This window comes from Balaenoptera borealis (genome assembly GCF_965194805.1).
Source record: "Balaenoptera borealis genome assembly, chromosome: 7".
In the NCBI taxonomy this organism is placed as follows: Eukaryota; Metazoa; Chordata; class Mammalia; order Artiodactyla; family Balaenopteridae; genus Balaenoptera; species Balaenoptera borealis.
The window spans coordinates 80,452,974-80,471,229 of record NC_138864.1 but is presented as its reverse complement, the minus strand read 5'-3'; the positions used below and the strand labels follow the sequence as shown (position 1 = coordinate 80,471,229).

General features: G+C 33.1%; 1 protein-coding gene and 1 long non-coding RNA gene across 9 annotated transcripts in view; one reads left to right on the top strand and one right to left on the bottom strand.

Annotated features, from left to right (window-relative positions):
- The window catches only part of LOC309631550, a 122,798-nt gene that overhangs the window by 14,905 nt on the left and 89,637 nt on the right, over positions 1 to 18,256 (bottom strand). For 3 of the 5 annotated variants that reach the window (XR_014246341.1, XR_014246342.1, XR_014246344.1), the window contains 2 exons: positions 10,223 to 10,304; positions 7,191 to 7,316 (listed from right to left, as the gene is read on the bottom strand). This is a non-coding gene — a long non-coding RNA (uncharacterized lncRNA). The remainder of the gene's footprint in view (positions 1 to 7,190; positions 7,317 to 10,222; positions 10,305 to 18,256) is intronic. The other 2 variants (XR_014246343.1, XR_014246345.1) reach the window with 1 other exon arrangement.
- Positions 1 to 18,256, top strand: part of SKAP2 (src kinase associated phosphoprotein 2) — a 253,461-nt gene that overhangs the window by 173,418 nt on the left and 61,787 nt on the right. For all 4 annotated transcript variants that reach the window (XM_082398007.1, XM_082398006.1, XM_082398009.1 and 1 more), the window contains 2 exons: positions 12,085 to 12,162; positions 13,943 to 14,026. In XM_082398007.1, coding sequence (XP_082254133.1) covers positions 12,085 to 12,162; positions 13,943 to 14,026 — 162 coding nt within the window. The remainder of the gene's footprint in view (positions 1 to 12,084; positions 12,163 to 13,942; positions 14,027 to 18,256) is intronic.

The window sequence follows — 18,256 nt, the reverse complement described above, 5'->3', positions numbered from 1 at the left end:
TAGTTGCTCCGCGGCATGTGGGATCTTCCCGGACCAGGGCTCGAACCCGTGTCCCCTGCATTGGCAGGTGGATTCTTAACCACTGAGCCACCAGGGAAGTCCCCTCATGATCATTTATATGTCTGGCATTTTCCTTCTGTTTTCAGTTGCGACTGCAGAAGTGTATTTTATCTACTTATTGATGTTCTTTTGATTTTCTATTAAACGTTATCTTTAGAGCATATTTTACAAATTCTATAAACAAGTATTAAACGAGGTTTTAAAATATACCACCAAGAACAATATCGTATACTTCAATATTGTACTTCTACATTTTACATAAGTATCCTTAGTTATTTTGATGCACATTCAAGTTTGAGAATCACTGTCATGATTCCTTACTCAAAGTCTAGTAGAAAAGACAAACTTGTGAACACATTATTTTAGCCTAATACTGTAGGTACCATGTGAAAGTCTCCCTCCTGAGCCAGTCCCACATATGGCTGTTAATAGTACTCTGAAGCTGAGGACCAGAAAAAGGATTACGCATGTGGTATGCTTTCATTTTCAGGTACTAGAGAAAAACATGCTACACATTAACTGTTCTAATATTGAAGTTTTAATTTGTATTCTGTAGTAATTTACTCAGTTACATAAATAACAATGTTTTCTAATTCTTTTAGTCACCCAGGTGTATATAAAATTACCAGTTCATACTGAAGAGTAGACTCAGGGATTTTATTATTCTCAGTAACATGTTCTGTGGATGTTTTATTTATGTGTAGTAGGCATGTGCTTAAACTTTTTGCAAGCCAGAATTATTCTGGCACTGAGTTAGAACTTTAAGGGCAACTGATGATTTGTTTTTGTGTTAAGGTGATCTTCATCTAGGCCCTGCAAAGCTATTAAACCTGTAAATTTATAAATAAGAGTATGTATCAACATTACCCCCAGCTTGGCTGCTTGTTAAGGGATACGGCTCTTAAGCAATAACAAAAAAGAGCTGTGTTAGCTTCTTGCAGGGATCATATCTTCTGCCTGGGATTTAATGTTTACCAAAAGTTTGATCGAAACAAATAGTATTTTGGAAGGTTTGTCTGAAAAATGTGCAGGGTGTCTATTCCTATAGGCATTCTATGATTTTATCCTTAAGTTTAACGGAGCTGTTTGGGAGTTGTATACTTGGGCTACCTGGTTTTGTACTCTCTAGAACTGCTTTTACTGAATCTCGTTTTGGCATTATGCTGTTGACTCAATATGAGTGACGTTATACAAAGCAGCCCTATGAAACTTTTACTTACTGTAAAAATGTTATTCAGGACATTGAGAACACATGGGAGAAATTTCTTTCTCATTCAGTGCTAGGAACCAAGAATAGTTGCTGTTTGTTCCTCCCTGAGCAATGATCTGTATTTATCTTAATGGGCAGTGAATCACATGATTTATTATTTCTTGCTTCATGTTAGTTGTTATAAAGCTTGTAACTGAATTTTTTGCCCACTTCTGTTAAGTGGTGGCTTTGTGCTTCCAGCTTGTTTTGTGTTCTACCCTCACTCCTAGTTTTGTCTTAATTTTTTACTTATATATGTATTTTTTTAATTTGAAATAGTCATTTATAGAAAAGTTGAAAGAAGCGTACAAAGAATTCCCATTATACCCTTTACTCAGATTCCCTTAATATTAACATTTTCCTCTACAGGTATCTGCTTTCTCTCTATATATATACACACAAATTTCTCCTATTTGCTTTTAATTTCTTTACCAAACGTATCTGTACAAATGCCTGTGAAATGCTTTTTGGGAGGAATAAAGCAGTGTATTACTAAATTAACAATAATAATAGTAGGGAAGGATGTGTTAATTCTATACCTATGTTGAAAAAAGAGACCTATAGAAAAACCTGTTTCAGATGGAAGGAAGATAAATTGTGTGTGTGTGTCTGTGTCTGTTTGTGCATCTGAGAGAGACACACAGAGGGAGAAAGAGAGAAAGGAGAGACAACACGCATGCATTTTAAGGGATCCTTGTAACACTGAATGGCAGAAGAGGGGAAATGCCAAAGGCTTTTTGATTTAAATAAAAATTAGGGCGTTGTCTTCTTAAATAGAAACAGATAATAAATACTAAAGCATGAAGAACTGTTTGGGAATGTATTTGATTTAGTAATTAAGTAATCAGAGTAGGACTGTAAGCAGAGAGTCTTAATTCAGAAATGTTTACTTTTTATTAAGTTAATCATAAAATAATTTCAGATTTGATAGTTTTCATACTAAATATTTTTCACTTATTTTAACTACCCCTCAATAATAAGATTCTTTTGGGAGATGGGAATAGAGTGACAATGGTTTATGTACCTGTTCTTTTGTCAAGGCAAAACCAAAAATATACACTTTATTATATTATACAATATAGAAGACATTCTAACTGTGGATTCCTATTTCAGATACTTAGATATGATCTTATGTTATTAATGGCTCTAAACTTTTTGTACACAGAATAGGAAAAATAAGTGAATAAAAATGAACTTAAAGAATATTATAAATTATAAAAATTTTATTTATGTTCTAAAAATAATTGTGAAAATTTATAGCTTAAACCTTAAAACATAAATCAGTTACAAAAATAAAAAATAAAAGATTGCTCTCTGGCCTATGTGAAAGTAAAACATAGTTGAATGGAAGGGAGCTAAAGAATTCAGTCTAAATTGTATTCATTTCTTATTTAATGCAGTTTGCTAGAGGAATCTGCATACAAAAAAAGCCTCCTTTTCCTTCCATAGATATCAGTTTTCTCATTACTAATTTGTCCCATGTTTGTGTGAATGTGTTTTTAAACAAAAATGGAAGCCTTTTAAAAAGACATTTTTAGGAAGCGAAATTGATTTCTCTAAAATCTTGTAGAAAATGAAACAAACGTTCTAGAATTTTAAATGCATAATTGTGATTAATGCCATAGAGCAATAATTCAATGCTGTTGTCTTATAGAGTTTCTATAGATGACATTCACTTATTTCATCAACAGTAGAACATAGCATTTCAGAGAATGGGCTTTGTTGGATAGACCTGGAGTCCTGGCTCCACCACTTACCTGTGACCTTAATTTTCCATTGGTAACATGGAGCTAATAATGTCACCCACTTGGGGATGTGTGAGAATAAAATGAGATGATGACGGTATCATTCTTAACTCATGGTGAAGGCTTAAAGGCTTAATAAATGTTAGCTGTCGCAGTTATTATTACCTTACTGACCCATGCTGATATTTGTTTATATATATATTTGTTATATATATTTGATGATGCTTTTTTTAAGAGACGCTTAAAACTTACAGTCTGGAAGTGTGGAAAAGGTTGTGTTTGATACAGAGGTAATAGAAGTAAGGAAGGAGTAAGACCAATTACTAATTATTCTTTAAATTTTATACATAAATTATTTGATACTTCTTTTAAAATATTATACTTTCAACAAATTTTCAATGAGGTTGAGTTTATTTTTCCTACTTGCCTGCTTTAGGTAATATTTAGAAAAAGGCCTTGCACATAGTATAAACTAGTAAATAATTTGTTTAATAAATGAATTGAGTGTTCCTTTTCATTTATACTAGTCTTTACTATGCACAATACCATCAAATATTTTTTCATGCATCAGATTTTTTTTTTTTTTTTGGCCAAATATCTATAGCTAGAGGGGAATTTGTATTGTTAAAAGGTATTTGGCTTTCAGATTTTATTGTAGTGGTTTATCTTTTCAGCTTTCTTGTTTTCTTGTGTATGGAACAATGAACTTGGCAAATTTGAATTGTTATTTATAAAAAGAAGAACTAACGTTTCTTAGAGTTATCTTAAGTACTATCCTACTAAATCTCCACAGTAATTTTCCATAATGTGCCCTCTAAATACCTACGTTCAAAGATTTGAAAACTACATTTAATGAAATCAAGCAGCTTGCCTAAGTCACAGAACTAGTAGTCAAGCTGCAATTTGAGTTCAAGACTCAGGGTTTTAACCACAATCCTAAAATGCAAAATCAGATTGGGTAACCAACAAGGACCTATAGCACAGGGAACTATACTCAGTATTTTGTAATAACCTGTAAGGGAAAAGAATCTGAAAAAAAAATAGATATATATGTATATGTAACTGAATCAGTTTGCTGTACACCTTAAACTAACACAACCTTGTAAATCAACTATACTTCAATAAAAAAAATCAGATTGGGACACCTTTTTGTGTTAAAGTAAAACATTAAATTAAAACCCAGTTCATAGCTGTATATATTTAATTTTTAGAAAATCTGTGAAATTTTTGATATACTTATAATTTTGTTTTTAACTTGAGGATAGTATTTTATTTTAAGCTTGTATCACATTTTCTCAATGTTTGTGTATCATAAACTTTAAAAAAAGACTATTGTTTTTCTGAATTTAATTAATTTTTTCTTGCTACAGAGAAGATATGGACAGATACATACTTTACATATATATACAAAAATCAGTAGCCAATTGATATGGCTAATGAGGGGCACAGAAGGCACAATAATAGTCCCTCAAAGAAGTCCACATCCTAATCCTTGGAACCTGTGAACATGTTGTTACATGGCACAGGGGAATTGAGCCTACAGGTGGAGTAAGGTTGCTAATCAGCTGACCTTAAAATAAGGAGATTATCCAGGTGGGCCCGATGTAAATACAAGAATCTTTAAATGGGAAGAAGGAGGCAAAAGAATCGGAACCAGGGAGAAAGCATTGTGAGAAAGACTCAAATGGCCATTGCTGGCTTTGAAGATGGAAGGGTGCCAATAGACAGTGAAATAGGTCAGCCTCTGGAGACTGGAAAGGGAAGGATATAGAGTCTCCCCTACAGGCTCCAGAAGGAACACGGTCCTGCTGACACCTTGTTTTTAGCCCAGTGAGACACTTTCTGGACTTTTGACCTCCAGAACATAAGATAATAAATTTGTGTTGTTTTAAGCCACTAAAAAAAAAAAAAAAAAGATCTAGTCAGCTACAGAGTAGCTGAGACCTAACTCTATATAGGAGATGAAATTTGATTTAAATTCTTTCTGTGAAATCTAATGATAAACTATTAAAAAGTAGCTTTTACCAAAATATAGAAGTGTAAAGAGTGCCCTATATTATAAATATATGAAAGAGAAGTCTTGTTTGTAGAGTGAAACTACTCATATTAAACCTTATTTTAAAATGACTGATTCAGTATATTGATATGCTTTCATCCCTGTAAATAATTGACGGAGTCTTACAGGGGTTTCCACAAATCGGTATATCTGGAATTTTTAGATAAGAGCATTTTTTTAATTCTATAAGGAATAATTTTAAGGTATTAAAAAAGTGATACCTTGTGGTCTATCACTGGACCAAAGAATCAGAAATCTGAAAGGGATTATTTTTTACATCTAATTTGTGAGCTAAGGACAGTGGTCCTATATCTAAAAAAGCAATCTTCAGATATGTCATTAGGTAGTTCAAATTCTGGTCATACACTTAAGAGTACTCTCAAGTAAAAGAAGCAGTTTTAAGTGAATGAGGATAATATAACTTTATGGATAACATAATCCACACATACTTTCAGTCTATGGCTTTTTGACTATTATTTTAGTGGATATTGGTGAACCCACGTGATTTCAGGTTTCTCTTAATTCTGATTCTTAATTATTCTATTATTGCCATTTGAATTTTACATATTTTGATAGATTTCCATGAAAATCAGTATCAGCCACAATTACATATGTATATATATTTTTGATATAAAATAGCTTTTGATTGGACTCTGAACAGGCACTTTATATATCTTTTGGATCATATTCATGAAGCATTTCCTGCAAGCACATGCTATAATATTAAGAGTTATTATCTTCTTTGGTTTCAGATAGACCAATTGAAGACTCTCATGAGGCTCTTGGAATTTCCATATCAAGAAGCAGAGTTAATAAAGGCAAATGTGAATTACGCTAATAGTTATTCAGTTTTTGCTGGGTAGCTTTCAGAATGACTTGCCACTTTACAGAGGGTGTAGAGAGACTAGCAGATAGCAAACTTGTGAGTTGCAACCTCTATTTTTGCCCCTGGTGTCATCACATGGACCTTATCAGTCTTTAAAGCCTGTACCCAAGGCTTAACCACCCCTGGGGATTCTATGGTCCTACTAATTGGAAGTTGGCCATCTTTGTGTCTAAGCATAATATAAGCCTTTTTTTAAAAAAAAGAAAGTATCATGATAGCCTTAGAGCTTACCAGTACCTAGTATGTTCATTGGTTAATCCTTTCTGAAGAGAGTAATAGTGGTAAGTGAGAAAATAGGCTCTGTAAAAGGACTATGCTAAAGAAACATAAGTAGTAATCTTTTAGTTACTGTAGTTGTTATTTTCTTAAAGGTTATTATTGTTTGATGTGTCCTTTGAATACATATTTTTTTTTTTGCCACTAAAAAAACTGGTAAAAAGATTTGAGATTCCAAATTTTCCATGTGGATTGGGAGAGTTATTAGACTATAAAAAATAATTTATATATATAGTTTTCAAAGATATTCCAGGCCAAGATTCTAGCTAGAAATTAAACCTTTGAAATGACATAAAACAATCCTATGCTACATTTAAAGGAAGTTATCCATTGCTCTATGAAAAATATGTTGTGAACAGTTTCCACATTTGATATTTTTGAAAGTTGAATCCATCTTGAACCTTGGCCATTTGTTACTGAAAGTGCAAGAAAAATGTCAGTGTGGATATATTTCATGGAATCTTAGAATGGGGGTGGAGGGCTTAGAGATAATCTAATTTCATTTTTCCATATTTTAGGTGTGAAGAAACTGATACCCAGAGAGGCTTAGTGACCTGCTGAAGGTCACAAATTTGCAGAACTGGGATTTCATTACAGACCTCTTAACCTATTCCATGTATCTTAAAGTCCGTATTAATGTAAAACTAAGCTTTTAGTTATCTGCTATACCACAAAACCATTTTATTTCATATTTATATCCAAGTTGAGTTTTGGTTTCTCTCTCTTTTAGGGAATAGTCTTTATGTTTTGTTTTGCAGGTATACTAGTGAATTTTTGCACTCTAAAACCTTTTAGATTAATTTTTAAAAGTGTCAGCAACTCTGTGTCTTTGTATCTATTATATATTTTATAGAAATAGGGAACATGTCATCTAAGTTCGTGTGTGCAAATGTGAAGTAAAGTGTAATTAAATTGCACCTGTAGAATAACGAGTTCCGAGTCAGTAATACCTCTGGGAACAAAGCTCGTTTATAGACAGTTTCCTGAAGTTAAATACCCAATGTACTCTTCAGCCGGAAATGTGTGTAAGATACTGGACATCATCTGGAAAGATACAGGAAACAAAACAGAAAGCATTTTTCTACCTTTATACAAAACTATAATGCATGAAATATTGACACTTGAAAATGTACTTCAATTCTAATGAAGTATAAAATTCTAATGAATTTTTCTTAGGAAAAATGAATTTGAACTGGAGCAGTTAACCTAGCCAATAAAGTAACCATTGAGTTGATCAGGGTAGGAGAGAGTATTGCCAGCATGAAATGAGAAACTAAAATGATTACTCTTCTTGGAAAATTGAAGGCTAATATGTGTTTTGAATATAAAGCAATCATTAAGTGGGTAAATACTGTAAAAAAAAAAGAGTGTATTTATCAAATTCAGGAATGCCAGAATGACAAGGCATTTTAAAACATTGATCACATATAAGTTTAGAAAAGATAAAAGAAAGCACTGTCTCCCCACAAGAGGTGGCCAATTTATGGAACTCAGTATCCCAGCTATCAGATGAAAACGAAGAATTTAAAAAGATAAACTCATGGATGTTTTATTCATGTGAATTGAGAATGAATTGAAAATGACTGATTCAGTATACTCTTAACTCTTAACTCTCAACTCTTAACTCTCTCTCTTCCCTACCCTAACTTCCTCTTTTACTCAAGGGGTTTCCAAGCTGTTCCAGACCTTTTCTTCCAACTAAAGCATTCTATGATCTGGAGCTATTTTTCCACCTTTCCCTGTCCTGCATACAGGAATGAAACTGCATACCTTGTTAATGCCAAGATTGGTTTTAAACCCAATCAACTTAACATCTGAAATAAGCCTAAGTGATAGATACTTCTTGCCTAAGACAGTTTATATTTTTCTCTGAAGTTGAAATAATTATTTTTCATTTTGAAATAGTTATTTTTAATATTTAAAACGTTTTTAAAGATAAAACTTATTTCTTAAATACGTTGGATATATTTAAGCATTCCAGTATTTTTTACCCTAGATTCAAGGGAAAAAGTTAAAACAATAGATTAATAAAATTGCTAAAATTGGGTAATACCTTACTTAGGTTTTAGGTAATTTGTTTTTTATTTTCATACTTTGGAATTCTTCTCCATTTTTCCGATTCTAGACTCCATTCCTTTAGCTTGCTGGTGGACTATGTCCATTATATACACAGTTTGATTTTAAGGCAAAAGTTTCCAGACACAGTCTAGAATTCTTGAGTTATCTTTTAAAAACAGTTGTCTTGTGAATAAAATACCTACCTAACTATAAGAAATTTGGACTCCACTACTTCCTTTCTCCTGCTGAGTTAATAGGAATATAGTAGGCACGTGACACTTGTTTATTTGGATTTTTTGTGACCTTGTTACCATTTTGTATATTTCAGATTCCCAAATGTCCAATTGGAAGATGACCCATTCCTTGTCTGCTCTTGTAGGATGTTAGTTTTAATGTCTAATATTGATCTTCTTTAGAAAAGTAGGACTATTATATAAGAAATACATGCTCATTTTATAAAAAGAAGACTAGTCTATTCAGTATGTGTTTATTTCCTCAGGGTAGTGAACATTGTGGCCACTTAAGGAAGCCATGTATCAGTAACCGTCTGCAGTATAAATAAGCTGTCCTGGATTATAGGTTAATTATTTTTTCTCCTCTGAGTTAGGATATAATTTCTTCATCAACCACTTTCATGTAACCAAAAGGAAATCTTTGAGCTGCTTTTAAAATAACTGCAATGCTTAACTCATGCAGTTACCAAATCATACTTTTTTCCATTTTTCTGATTAAAATTCCCTAAGCAACATTAGTCTTACATTTACATTGGCATCCATTCATTTGAATTAATATTTAGTTATACTAAATATAATAATATTTAATTATAATTAATAAAAACCAACATTTACTGAATGCCTACTATGTGCCAAAGGATTAAAACTCAGTGCTAAACTTATTTTTGGGACAAGGGTGTGAATTTTGATAGTGAAACAGAGCTGATAATATAATTGTGAATTTGTTGGAATGTTGTAAATAGTGAGATAATATAATTGTGTTTGGCAAATGTTCAGCAGCTCTTTGCTGACGCCTGCCAGAAGGGTTTATATTAGCCTTACCTTTCTTTTCTTCATGTATTATTATACCTGCATTTGTAGTCTTAATTCTTTGAATCAATGAATATTCTTAAATGGTGACATACTGTTGATCATTGTAGGTATAGTGGTAAGAGGTCTAAATGATGTGAGAGTTCATGTTTTTTAAAGAGAATTTACTATTTTTTATATCTTGTTACAAATTTTCAATTTCTATCATCAAGAAGTGTTAATTGTTTATATGTTTATGGTGTTATACAAGTCAAATGGTTCTTCTAAGAACTTAAAATCTGAAGTATCTAAAGGGATTACTATTAATACACTTTTTTAAAAACATTCACATGTATATTAAACAAATCCTAGATGCTGGACAAATAGCAAAAGAGGTTTAGAAAAATGAAATTTTAGTCTGAAAATTTGCCTTTTTTCCCTCTAGGAATGAAATAAAAGAGTTTATATTAGAAACATGAATTTAGAATTCAGAATAAGTGTTGCTTGTGACATCAGATTTTATTGATTTATCAGGTAGAAATTTAGTCAACATTTTTCTTAAAGCAAAAGCTTCAGATTATGTATATATTCACCTTTGTAAATTCTAATTCCCTTCCTGCTCCTCCTCTTCTACTTCTCCCCCTCCTTTTTTTTTTCTTTTGACCAGTAACTTTTTAAAGTTGAAAGCTATGCTAAAGGTACCCATTTCTCTTCAGAATATAAAGTTTCTTCTTAAGATTTAGAGCATTTATTTTATATGTAAAGAACATTTATTATGCCTCACTGGATATGAGAGGGTCATGGGACTTCTTCTCAATGAGCCTTATCTAGCCAAGTAGAGGTAATTAATGCCTCCCCATGCCCAATTACATCAGACCTGAAAAGTTGCCTCTTCCTTGTGTAGTTTAATTTCATCCAGAATGGACTGTGCTTAAGAGTTTGTTTCCATCATCTGAAAGATACAAAATTATTTATAGGATGTTTGCAGTGAATCTTCTTATTTTTACCACTGTGGACAAACCACTTGGAAATTTTTTCATGACATACAACAATCATGTTAAAGTATTTAATTAATATGTTTACTTTCTCATTCTGAAATGTCATCCAAATGATGCCTTTCACAAAGAAATTTTGTGTAGTTCACTTAAGAACTCTACATGCCAGTTATATAAAAGACTGAGCACAAGCATACTTCCACAGAAACTAAACTATGGTCTTGCTTAGTTGAAGAAGTAAATACTTTGTTTTCAGGAATCTTATTTAGAAAGAAAACTTTCCCAAATGGTTTTATATTAGCTAAAATTTCATATTTCTATGTGATACACTACTTCTATGTTTATTTTTTGTTAGTGTAACCTAGTTTAATTTAAAAAGTGCTATTAATGATTGTTTTTCTTTTCTTTTAAGAAAACAAATCAAACTACAGTCACCCTCTTTAATTTAGTGATTAACTAGGACTTGTTCACATAGTTGAGATTTCTTTATGTGATTTTTATTTTATGTACAAAAAAATTATGCTATATAACTTCTACCTTCAATGGATCAAATGGATACATTGATTGAACAACTATTCAAACATTTACACTGGCTTTCCCTAAAATTTTATATGTATTTCAAACTTAGTCCCCATTTTAAATATATTTTAATGATATTGTTTTGTGTTTACTGAGCAAAATTGATCCACCACAGAACTGAAATTAGTGCTTTAATTTGAAGCTTTATTTCTTAAGGAAAAATAACTATGATTTTATAACTACTGGATATTTTTTAAAAACCCAGTTGGTAATTCTGTGATGAATTTGTATATAATAAACTTCCTATCAAAACACTTTTTATCATAAACTATATTAAAACTATTTCTGTTGGTGTATTCCATAGAAACTTTCATTAGATTGGTTATTTTCACTTGTTGGAGTTCTAGTAAAATGCTGAGGCAACTGTAGTATATTTCTAATGAAGTCTGTAAAAATATTGAACTCTGTGAAATTATTGAGCAACCTACCATCCATGATCATGAATATATGATTTCTAATTGACTTAACTTTTGGCTTAATCTATACATTTTTTGTAAGTATCTAATATTTGTTTATGATAGTTCTATCAGATCTATCCACCTAGTTTTAGACTCTCAAATGCCCTAGAAAACCCTAAAGCATACTTATTCACAAGATTTCTCTGTGAGTATAACCAGGAAGAGAGAATATTTGCTATGTACTCAAATTATAGCATTTGATTTGGGGGAAAAATCATTTTATGTTTTACTAGGTACGAATAGGGGTAGGCATTCTTATGTAGGCAAGAATTAATATGCATCAAAATTCTTGAAGAGTTAATCCAATGTAAAGAAGCTTATATGATTTATTTGATATTCCTAACTTCTCTTTCAGGGGTTTATTGCACTTATTTATAACAGTTTCCTAGTCCATTCATTATAGAATGTAGGTCGAAAAATATTGCCCTTTAGAGTCCATTCTGTTACATAGTATTTGTATTATGTACATAATGTATTTGGGAACATAATATATTAAGATATAACGATACAGAACATTATTTTGCTCTTGAGATTCACAGAAGGAGAAGAGGGACTAATCTATGGAATGGATCTGAAACAAAGATAATAGACTTGGATTTAATTAATTTGGGTAATTAAAAGTATACTGAATCTATGAGATCTGATACTTGATTTTTCTAAAATGGATTACTCACTGCTTTTTCCCCTTTACTTTCCGTAGGGAACCAGTTCCCTCCAGTTGCAGCACAGGACCTTCCTTTTGTGTTAAAGGCTGGCTACCTTGAAAAACGAAGAAAAGGTAAATCATATGATTCTAATGAAAAACCTAAAAATCTAAGACTCTAAGAAACCCTGATGATATTATCCAAACCACAGAATACAGCTTTTAGCTCTAAATAATTTTTAATAACAAAATAAAACATTTGGTCAGGTTTTTTGTTGTCAACCTTGGTTATTTGTAGATGATTCAGGAGCTGTTTCCTGCCTCTTGGAGGAGAGCTGTGGGCCATGACTGTATTCTCAAGGATGAGATTTCTCACAGTTATCCCACCCAGCTGAGCAGTGGGTTATCTGTACCTGACCTGGCGTACGCCATGTTTGCTACGGTTCAGATCAAGCTTAGCATATTGTCTGCCATTTTCTGTTATTCATTCAGTGTTCCTCTCCATTGGCTATGATAATTGGGAGTTGACCATATGGTCTCACTCTTTCAACCCCAATATATAATGAAAATGAAATATGGAGGTGGTGTTATGATATGGGAAATGAAAAGCAGAAAGTCCCTTCATTACCATTCTGCTTATCTCTCAGGTAGTCCCTTTGGGCCTTCCTATTTATATTCCATTTGCTTTTCTTAGCTTTCTTAGCTGAATTTTAAAGCTGAAAGAGATAATAGAAATAATCTAGGTCAACTCCTCCTCCCTCTTTTTTATGACAGATGAGAAAATGAGACCCTGATGAATCAATTATCTTAAGGCTTTATAGTCAAATACCTTTCTGACTGTTTCCTGTCAGGAAAGTTTGTTAGCCATGTAGTTGATCCCATAAATGTAGCAGTTCCATCTCTGCTGTAGTATATTCCTTTTTTTCTCTTTTTTTCACATCTTTATTGGAGTATAATTGCTTTACAGTGGTGTGTTAGTTTCTGCTTTATAATAAAGTGAATCAGTTATACATATACATATATCCCCATATCTCTTCCCTCTTGCGTCTCCCTCCCTCCCACCCTCCATATCCCACCCTCCATATCCCACCCCTCTAGGTGGTCACAAAGCACCAAGCTGATCTCCCTGTGCTATGCGGCTGCTTCCCACTAGCTATCTATTTTACATTTGGTAGTGTATATATGTCCATGCCACTCTCTCACTTTGTCCCAGCTTACCCTTCCCCCTCCCCGTATCCTCAAGTCCATTCTCTAGTAGGTCTGCGTCTTTATTCCTGTCTTGCCCCAGGTTCTTCATGACCATTTTTTTTTTTTTTTTTTTAGATTCCATATATATGTGTTAGCATACGGTATTTGTTTTTCTCTTTCAGACTTACTTCACTCTGTATGACAGACTCTAGGTCCATCCACCTCACTACAAATAACTCAATTTCGTTTCTTTTTATGGCTGAGTAATATTCCATTGTATATATGTGCCACATCTTTATCCATTCATCTGTCGATGGACACTTAGGTTGCTCCCATGTCCTGGCTATTGTAAATAGAGCTGTAATGAACATTGTGGTACATGACTCTTTTTGAATTATGGTTTTCTCAGGGTATCTGCCCAGTAGTGGGATTGCTAGGTCATATAGTAGTTCTAATTTTAGTTTTTTAAGGAACCTCCATACTGTTCTCCATAGTGGCTGTATCAATTTACATACCTAGTGTATTCCTTTTAGCTTTGTTTTATGTTTTGTTTTTTGTTTGTCTCTTGGAAAAGAAGATACAAATTATTTAGTCATAGAATTTTACAGCTAAAAGGAACCTTAGAAATCATATTAACTAACTTTTCCTTTTACAATAAGGGAATTGCATTATATTTATAAAGGTAATATATATTATCTAAAATGTTCCTTTTCCCTCTTTATTGTAGATCACAGCTTTCTGGGATTTGAATGGCAGAAACGGTGGTGCGCTCTCAGTAAAACAGTGTTCTATTATTATGGAAGTGATAAAGGTAGTATTGGCGTTCAGTTATATTAGCTTCTATTGCATGAGGGTTTTTGTGGGGGGGCATTTTACTCCACCCTCCTACCTTTGGGGTGCAGAATAAGCTGAAGACAAAAGGAGAAAGAATAACTAAAAATTTTAATATTATAGCCTAAGGGTAATTAATAATTCTGTTATTTGACAAATGCTCCAAATTCCAGAATGCCCTAAAAGTTAACACAATTGTGTTTTATTGAATTAGGAAAGAGAAAAATAACTTTCATCCGTGTGGCCTTTTACCTCAGGAATTACTGATATTTATCATCCAGGCTGTAGTTGTAGAATTTCTTCAGGGTTGTGGGAGTTTTGAAGGGAGGAAAAAATGTTTTTTCCTTCAAATATTTTAAAAGAAAAATTTAGATAAAATGAAACGTGTGCAACACCTTTCTCAGCTTCCTTTACGGATTTAAGTAACAGCAAACATCTATCAAGGTTACTGTTCTAAGCACCTTAGCTGTCTAAGCACTTTAGCTATATTAACTTGGTTAACTACAGCTTTGTGAGGTAGGTACCATCATTAGTCCCACTTATTTTACTGTTTGGAAAACTGAGGACAGGGAGCTTAAGTAACTTGTTCAAGGTCACGGAGCTGGTAATGGCAGTTCTGGGATTTGAACGGAGGCCTAATGGTAAGAGTCCGCGCTCTTAACCACTATTATCACTATATTAATTTAGAAACGATACATTTTGTAACTTCACTTGCTAATTAATAACTTGCTCATAGTTCACATAATTTTAAGTTCATTATTTGAACAAATAAAGCCGTAAAATACTGACATTTAAAGAATATAAGCTTTCTTAGTTTTGCTTTTATCTAGGAAAAGCAGGTCAGAAGTTGAATCTTATAAAGTAAGGGTTGTACATAAATAGCTGACATTCATTTCCAGAAAGGACACTTAAGGAGAAGAAAAGATGTAAAAGTCCAATATTACTGAATATAAACTTTCCCATGAAATTGTTTCTTATCAGTGTTGTTTGGAAGTTTATATTTCATTTGACATTATTTGCAGTTTGTAGGGGTTTTTTCCTTATTATAAAATCAGGCAGATATGATTGTTGTATTTCAGATAAATTTTAAATACATGCATGATGCTAGAAGTTGGTCTCACCTTTTGGTTAATGGGATTATCAAGTTGAGAATTAACTTAGTGGCTAGTTTGCATTCTGTCACTAATTTACAATATGTTTGTAAGTAGAAATGGAGTCAGTGAAGTGTAAACTATAAACAGCTATCAACAGGTAGCCTTCTTTCTTCTGCTAAGTCTTAAGTAGGTGATTTTATCAGAAAATTTAGCGTCCAAGTTCAATTATGATTATCATAGGTCATAAACATGTGTTACTTTTGTACAGTATTGTGCATTGAGATCAAGATTTTGCTCTTCCATAAAGAAATGTCTTCTATTTCATAAGACCAGGGGAGGGAGGTTTAAAATCCTTGTGACTTTGGTTCAGTTAGTCTTCTCATTTCTAATTTCTTTAAAAATCAATGAATACTAATGTCTGTTTCCTTCACTCCTAGTCCTAACTGGTATATACCAACAGTTAGGTCGAAGATTAGCAAGAGTTTTCCCAAAATCTAGGGAATGTTTATATTTATTTCAAAGGCTAATAAATAAATTCTAGTTATTTGGAGGAGATACTAGTTAAATTCCCATTTCTATTCTTACTTGATGAGGCCTTGTGGTAATAACATTCTTTGTAATTTGTATTTTAAGTACTTTGTGATCCATTTAGCCACTCTACCACCGCGGCTTTTAAAAAATTACTATTCTCGCATTCGCTTTTTACGTGGATCTTTGAGGATCTGGTTTATATTTCCTTAAACTCTTCCCTATCTGTCACTATGAAGCCTCCTGTTTCCATTGAGATTTCAGATCTGTTTTTAGTGGTTCTTTGGAATTCTTGGCCAGTTCTGCTTTTAGGGACTTGGGGGAAAAAAATCTATATTTAGACAGTTTTTAACTGCTTGTTTGGCATGATTTTAATTTCCTTCCTTTGTGTCCTTTTCTTTCCAAGAAAGTGTACATGTCACATGAAATTTTTGTTTTCTTTTGTGAGATCAGATAGCTGATTTGTACAACATTGTTTACTGTATATGTGAACCACTTTACCTAAACTTTGGAAAGAGCTATTTAGATAAATGAGAACTATAATCCTCCAACTAAGTAGGATTTAGATAAATGGATTGTAGAGGCACAGAGGAGTTGATACCACTTACTAGGTTAAACTGTACTTTGTTACTGTTTGACAGATACACAGTTCACATTTTCTAACTTACGGTATGTGCCAAAAAACATTTTGACCCATCAAGATAATAATGGCTTAGAAAGAGTAGTTCCAGCCTGTAGGGTAAATAATACTCTTAACTTTGTACCCCTAAATATTATCTGTATTTATTATTCATGGCCATTTGGGGACTTTAAGTTTTATACACACACACACACACACACACACACACACACACACACACACACATATATCTTAACATAACATACTTTATTACTTTCTGAAATCACATCCTTCCTTTCATCTCTTTCCTCTTCATTTGAATCTCATCGTCATGAATCTCATTTATCAAACTTCTTGGGTCCTAGATGCTCAGACTGCCATCAAGGTAGTCCTTCACTCACTGATTTATTCATTTTTTAATTTGGTAAACATTTATTGGGTACTTGATAGATCCTGGGCATGGGGGATCCAAAGATAATCCTGCCTTACAGGTACTCACAGTTGGAGTTGTGTGGGTATCAGTAAGAGAAGAGAGGAAGTCATGGGATCACTCGGGGCTGGGCGGGTAATTTCAATGCGGTAAAATGAGTGACTTAAATAAAATATCTTTGGATCACAAAGAGGGGGTGGGTAATTGCCTGGGGGAGTTAAGGAATACTTCCTAGTGGAGAGGATCCTTCATTGGGCCTTAAAGAATGAGGAGTTTGTTGGATGAAAAAGGGTAAAATGGGCATTCCAGGCAGCAGAATGGCAAAGATTCTGAGTTTTGAAAGGCCTTGGATGAGATCAGAATTGGAATCAAGGCAGAGCATGTGAGGGGAGTGAATGAGGAGAGGGTGTATAAAAGGCTAAAAAAGTGGGTTAGGATCAGATTGACAAGAGCCTTATGAGAATAAGGTCCTTGCTAACTATTTTATCTTGAATATGGCTTTTAAGCATAGGGCTTTATGACCAAAATTGGTTTTTAGGAAGTAATTGTGATAACATTGTGGGGCATGGATTGGAATGGATAGAAACTGGGTCAGCGGGATCATTTAGGGGGACACTGAACTAGTCTACGCAAGAGAGGTTATCACAGGAAGCTGAGAGGCACATGGAGGATTTAGTGCAGGCCCCTCCGGCTCCAAAGCCATGTTCTTTCCACAACTTGGTAGTTGGCAGCCCTTCCAACACACCTGTAAATGATGGCCCATTTAGGAACCTGTTCCAAACTCATGTTTTCAGGGTTTTGTTTTTTGTTTTTCTGTTTAACCTCCATATGATCTTGAATCAGCATTATGAAACTTATCTCCTCCCACTTTTAAGAGGGGAGTAGTTAGTTTGTAGTATCTCTTTCCTTCCCACTTAAGGGGTTTTGCTACCCCTACCCCAAGTCCCCAATTAAAGAAAAGTCTAGTGCCATCTAGTATGTGGCAGCTGCAAGTAGCCTTGGTCCTACCAAGAGTCATTCTAAATGTATATCAGAAGTTATTTATTATATCACGTGGTTGTAACTTTTTCATTGTAGTATCTTTTCAATGTATAATAAAAGTCAGAAAATTGGGCTTAATACAGATAATTTAAACTAACAAAACTTTTACGTTGGCAGGGAAGTAAAATTTTTCATTGAAATTGACCTCTCTGCTCTCTCACTTCCCTCATTATTTCATCACTGATAGGAAAAATAGGACATAGCTGTTCAGTGTGGATGACAATTATAAAGTGTTTTGATAGCATCATATTTCTCTTTTAATATTTAAAATTATTGTTAAAGTGACAGTGTTTGTATAATTGGAAGTTCTGTTGTTTTATAACAAAAACTTTAGTAACACCCATAAAAGCTTACCTTTTTTCCTGGTTCATTTGATAGAGGCAAATTCCTGGGTCAGGGCATCAGCATTTTATAATTATATCATGAATATATAAAAAATATGTAAATTAAATCTGATGTTTAAAAAATTCATACTATAATTTTGTTTGTGTAAAGAAG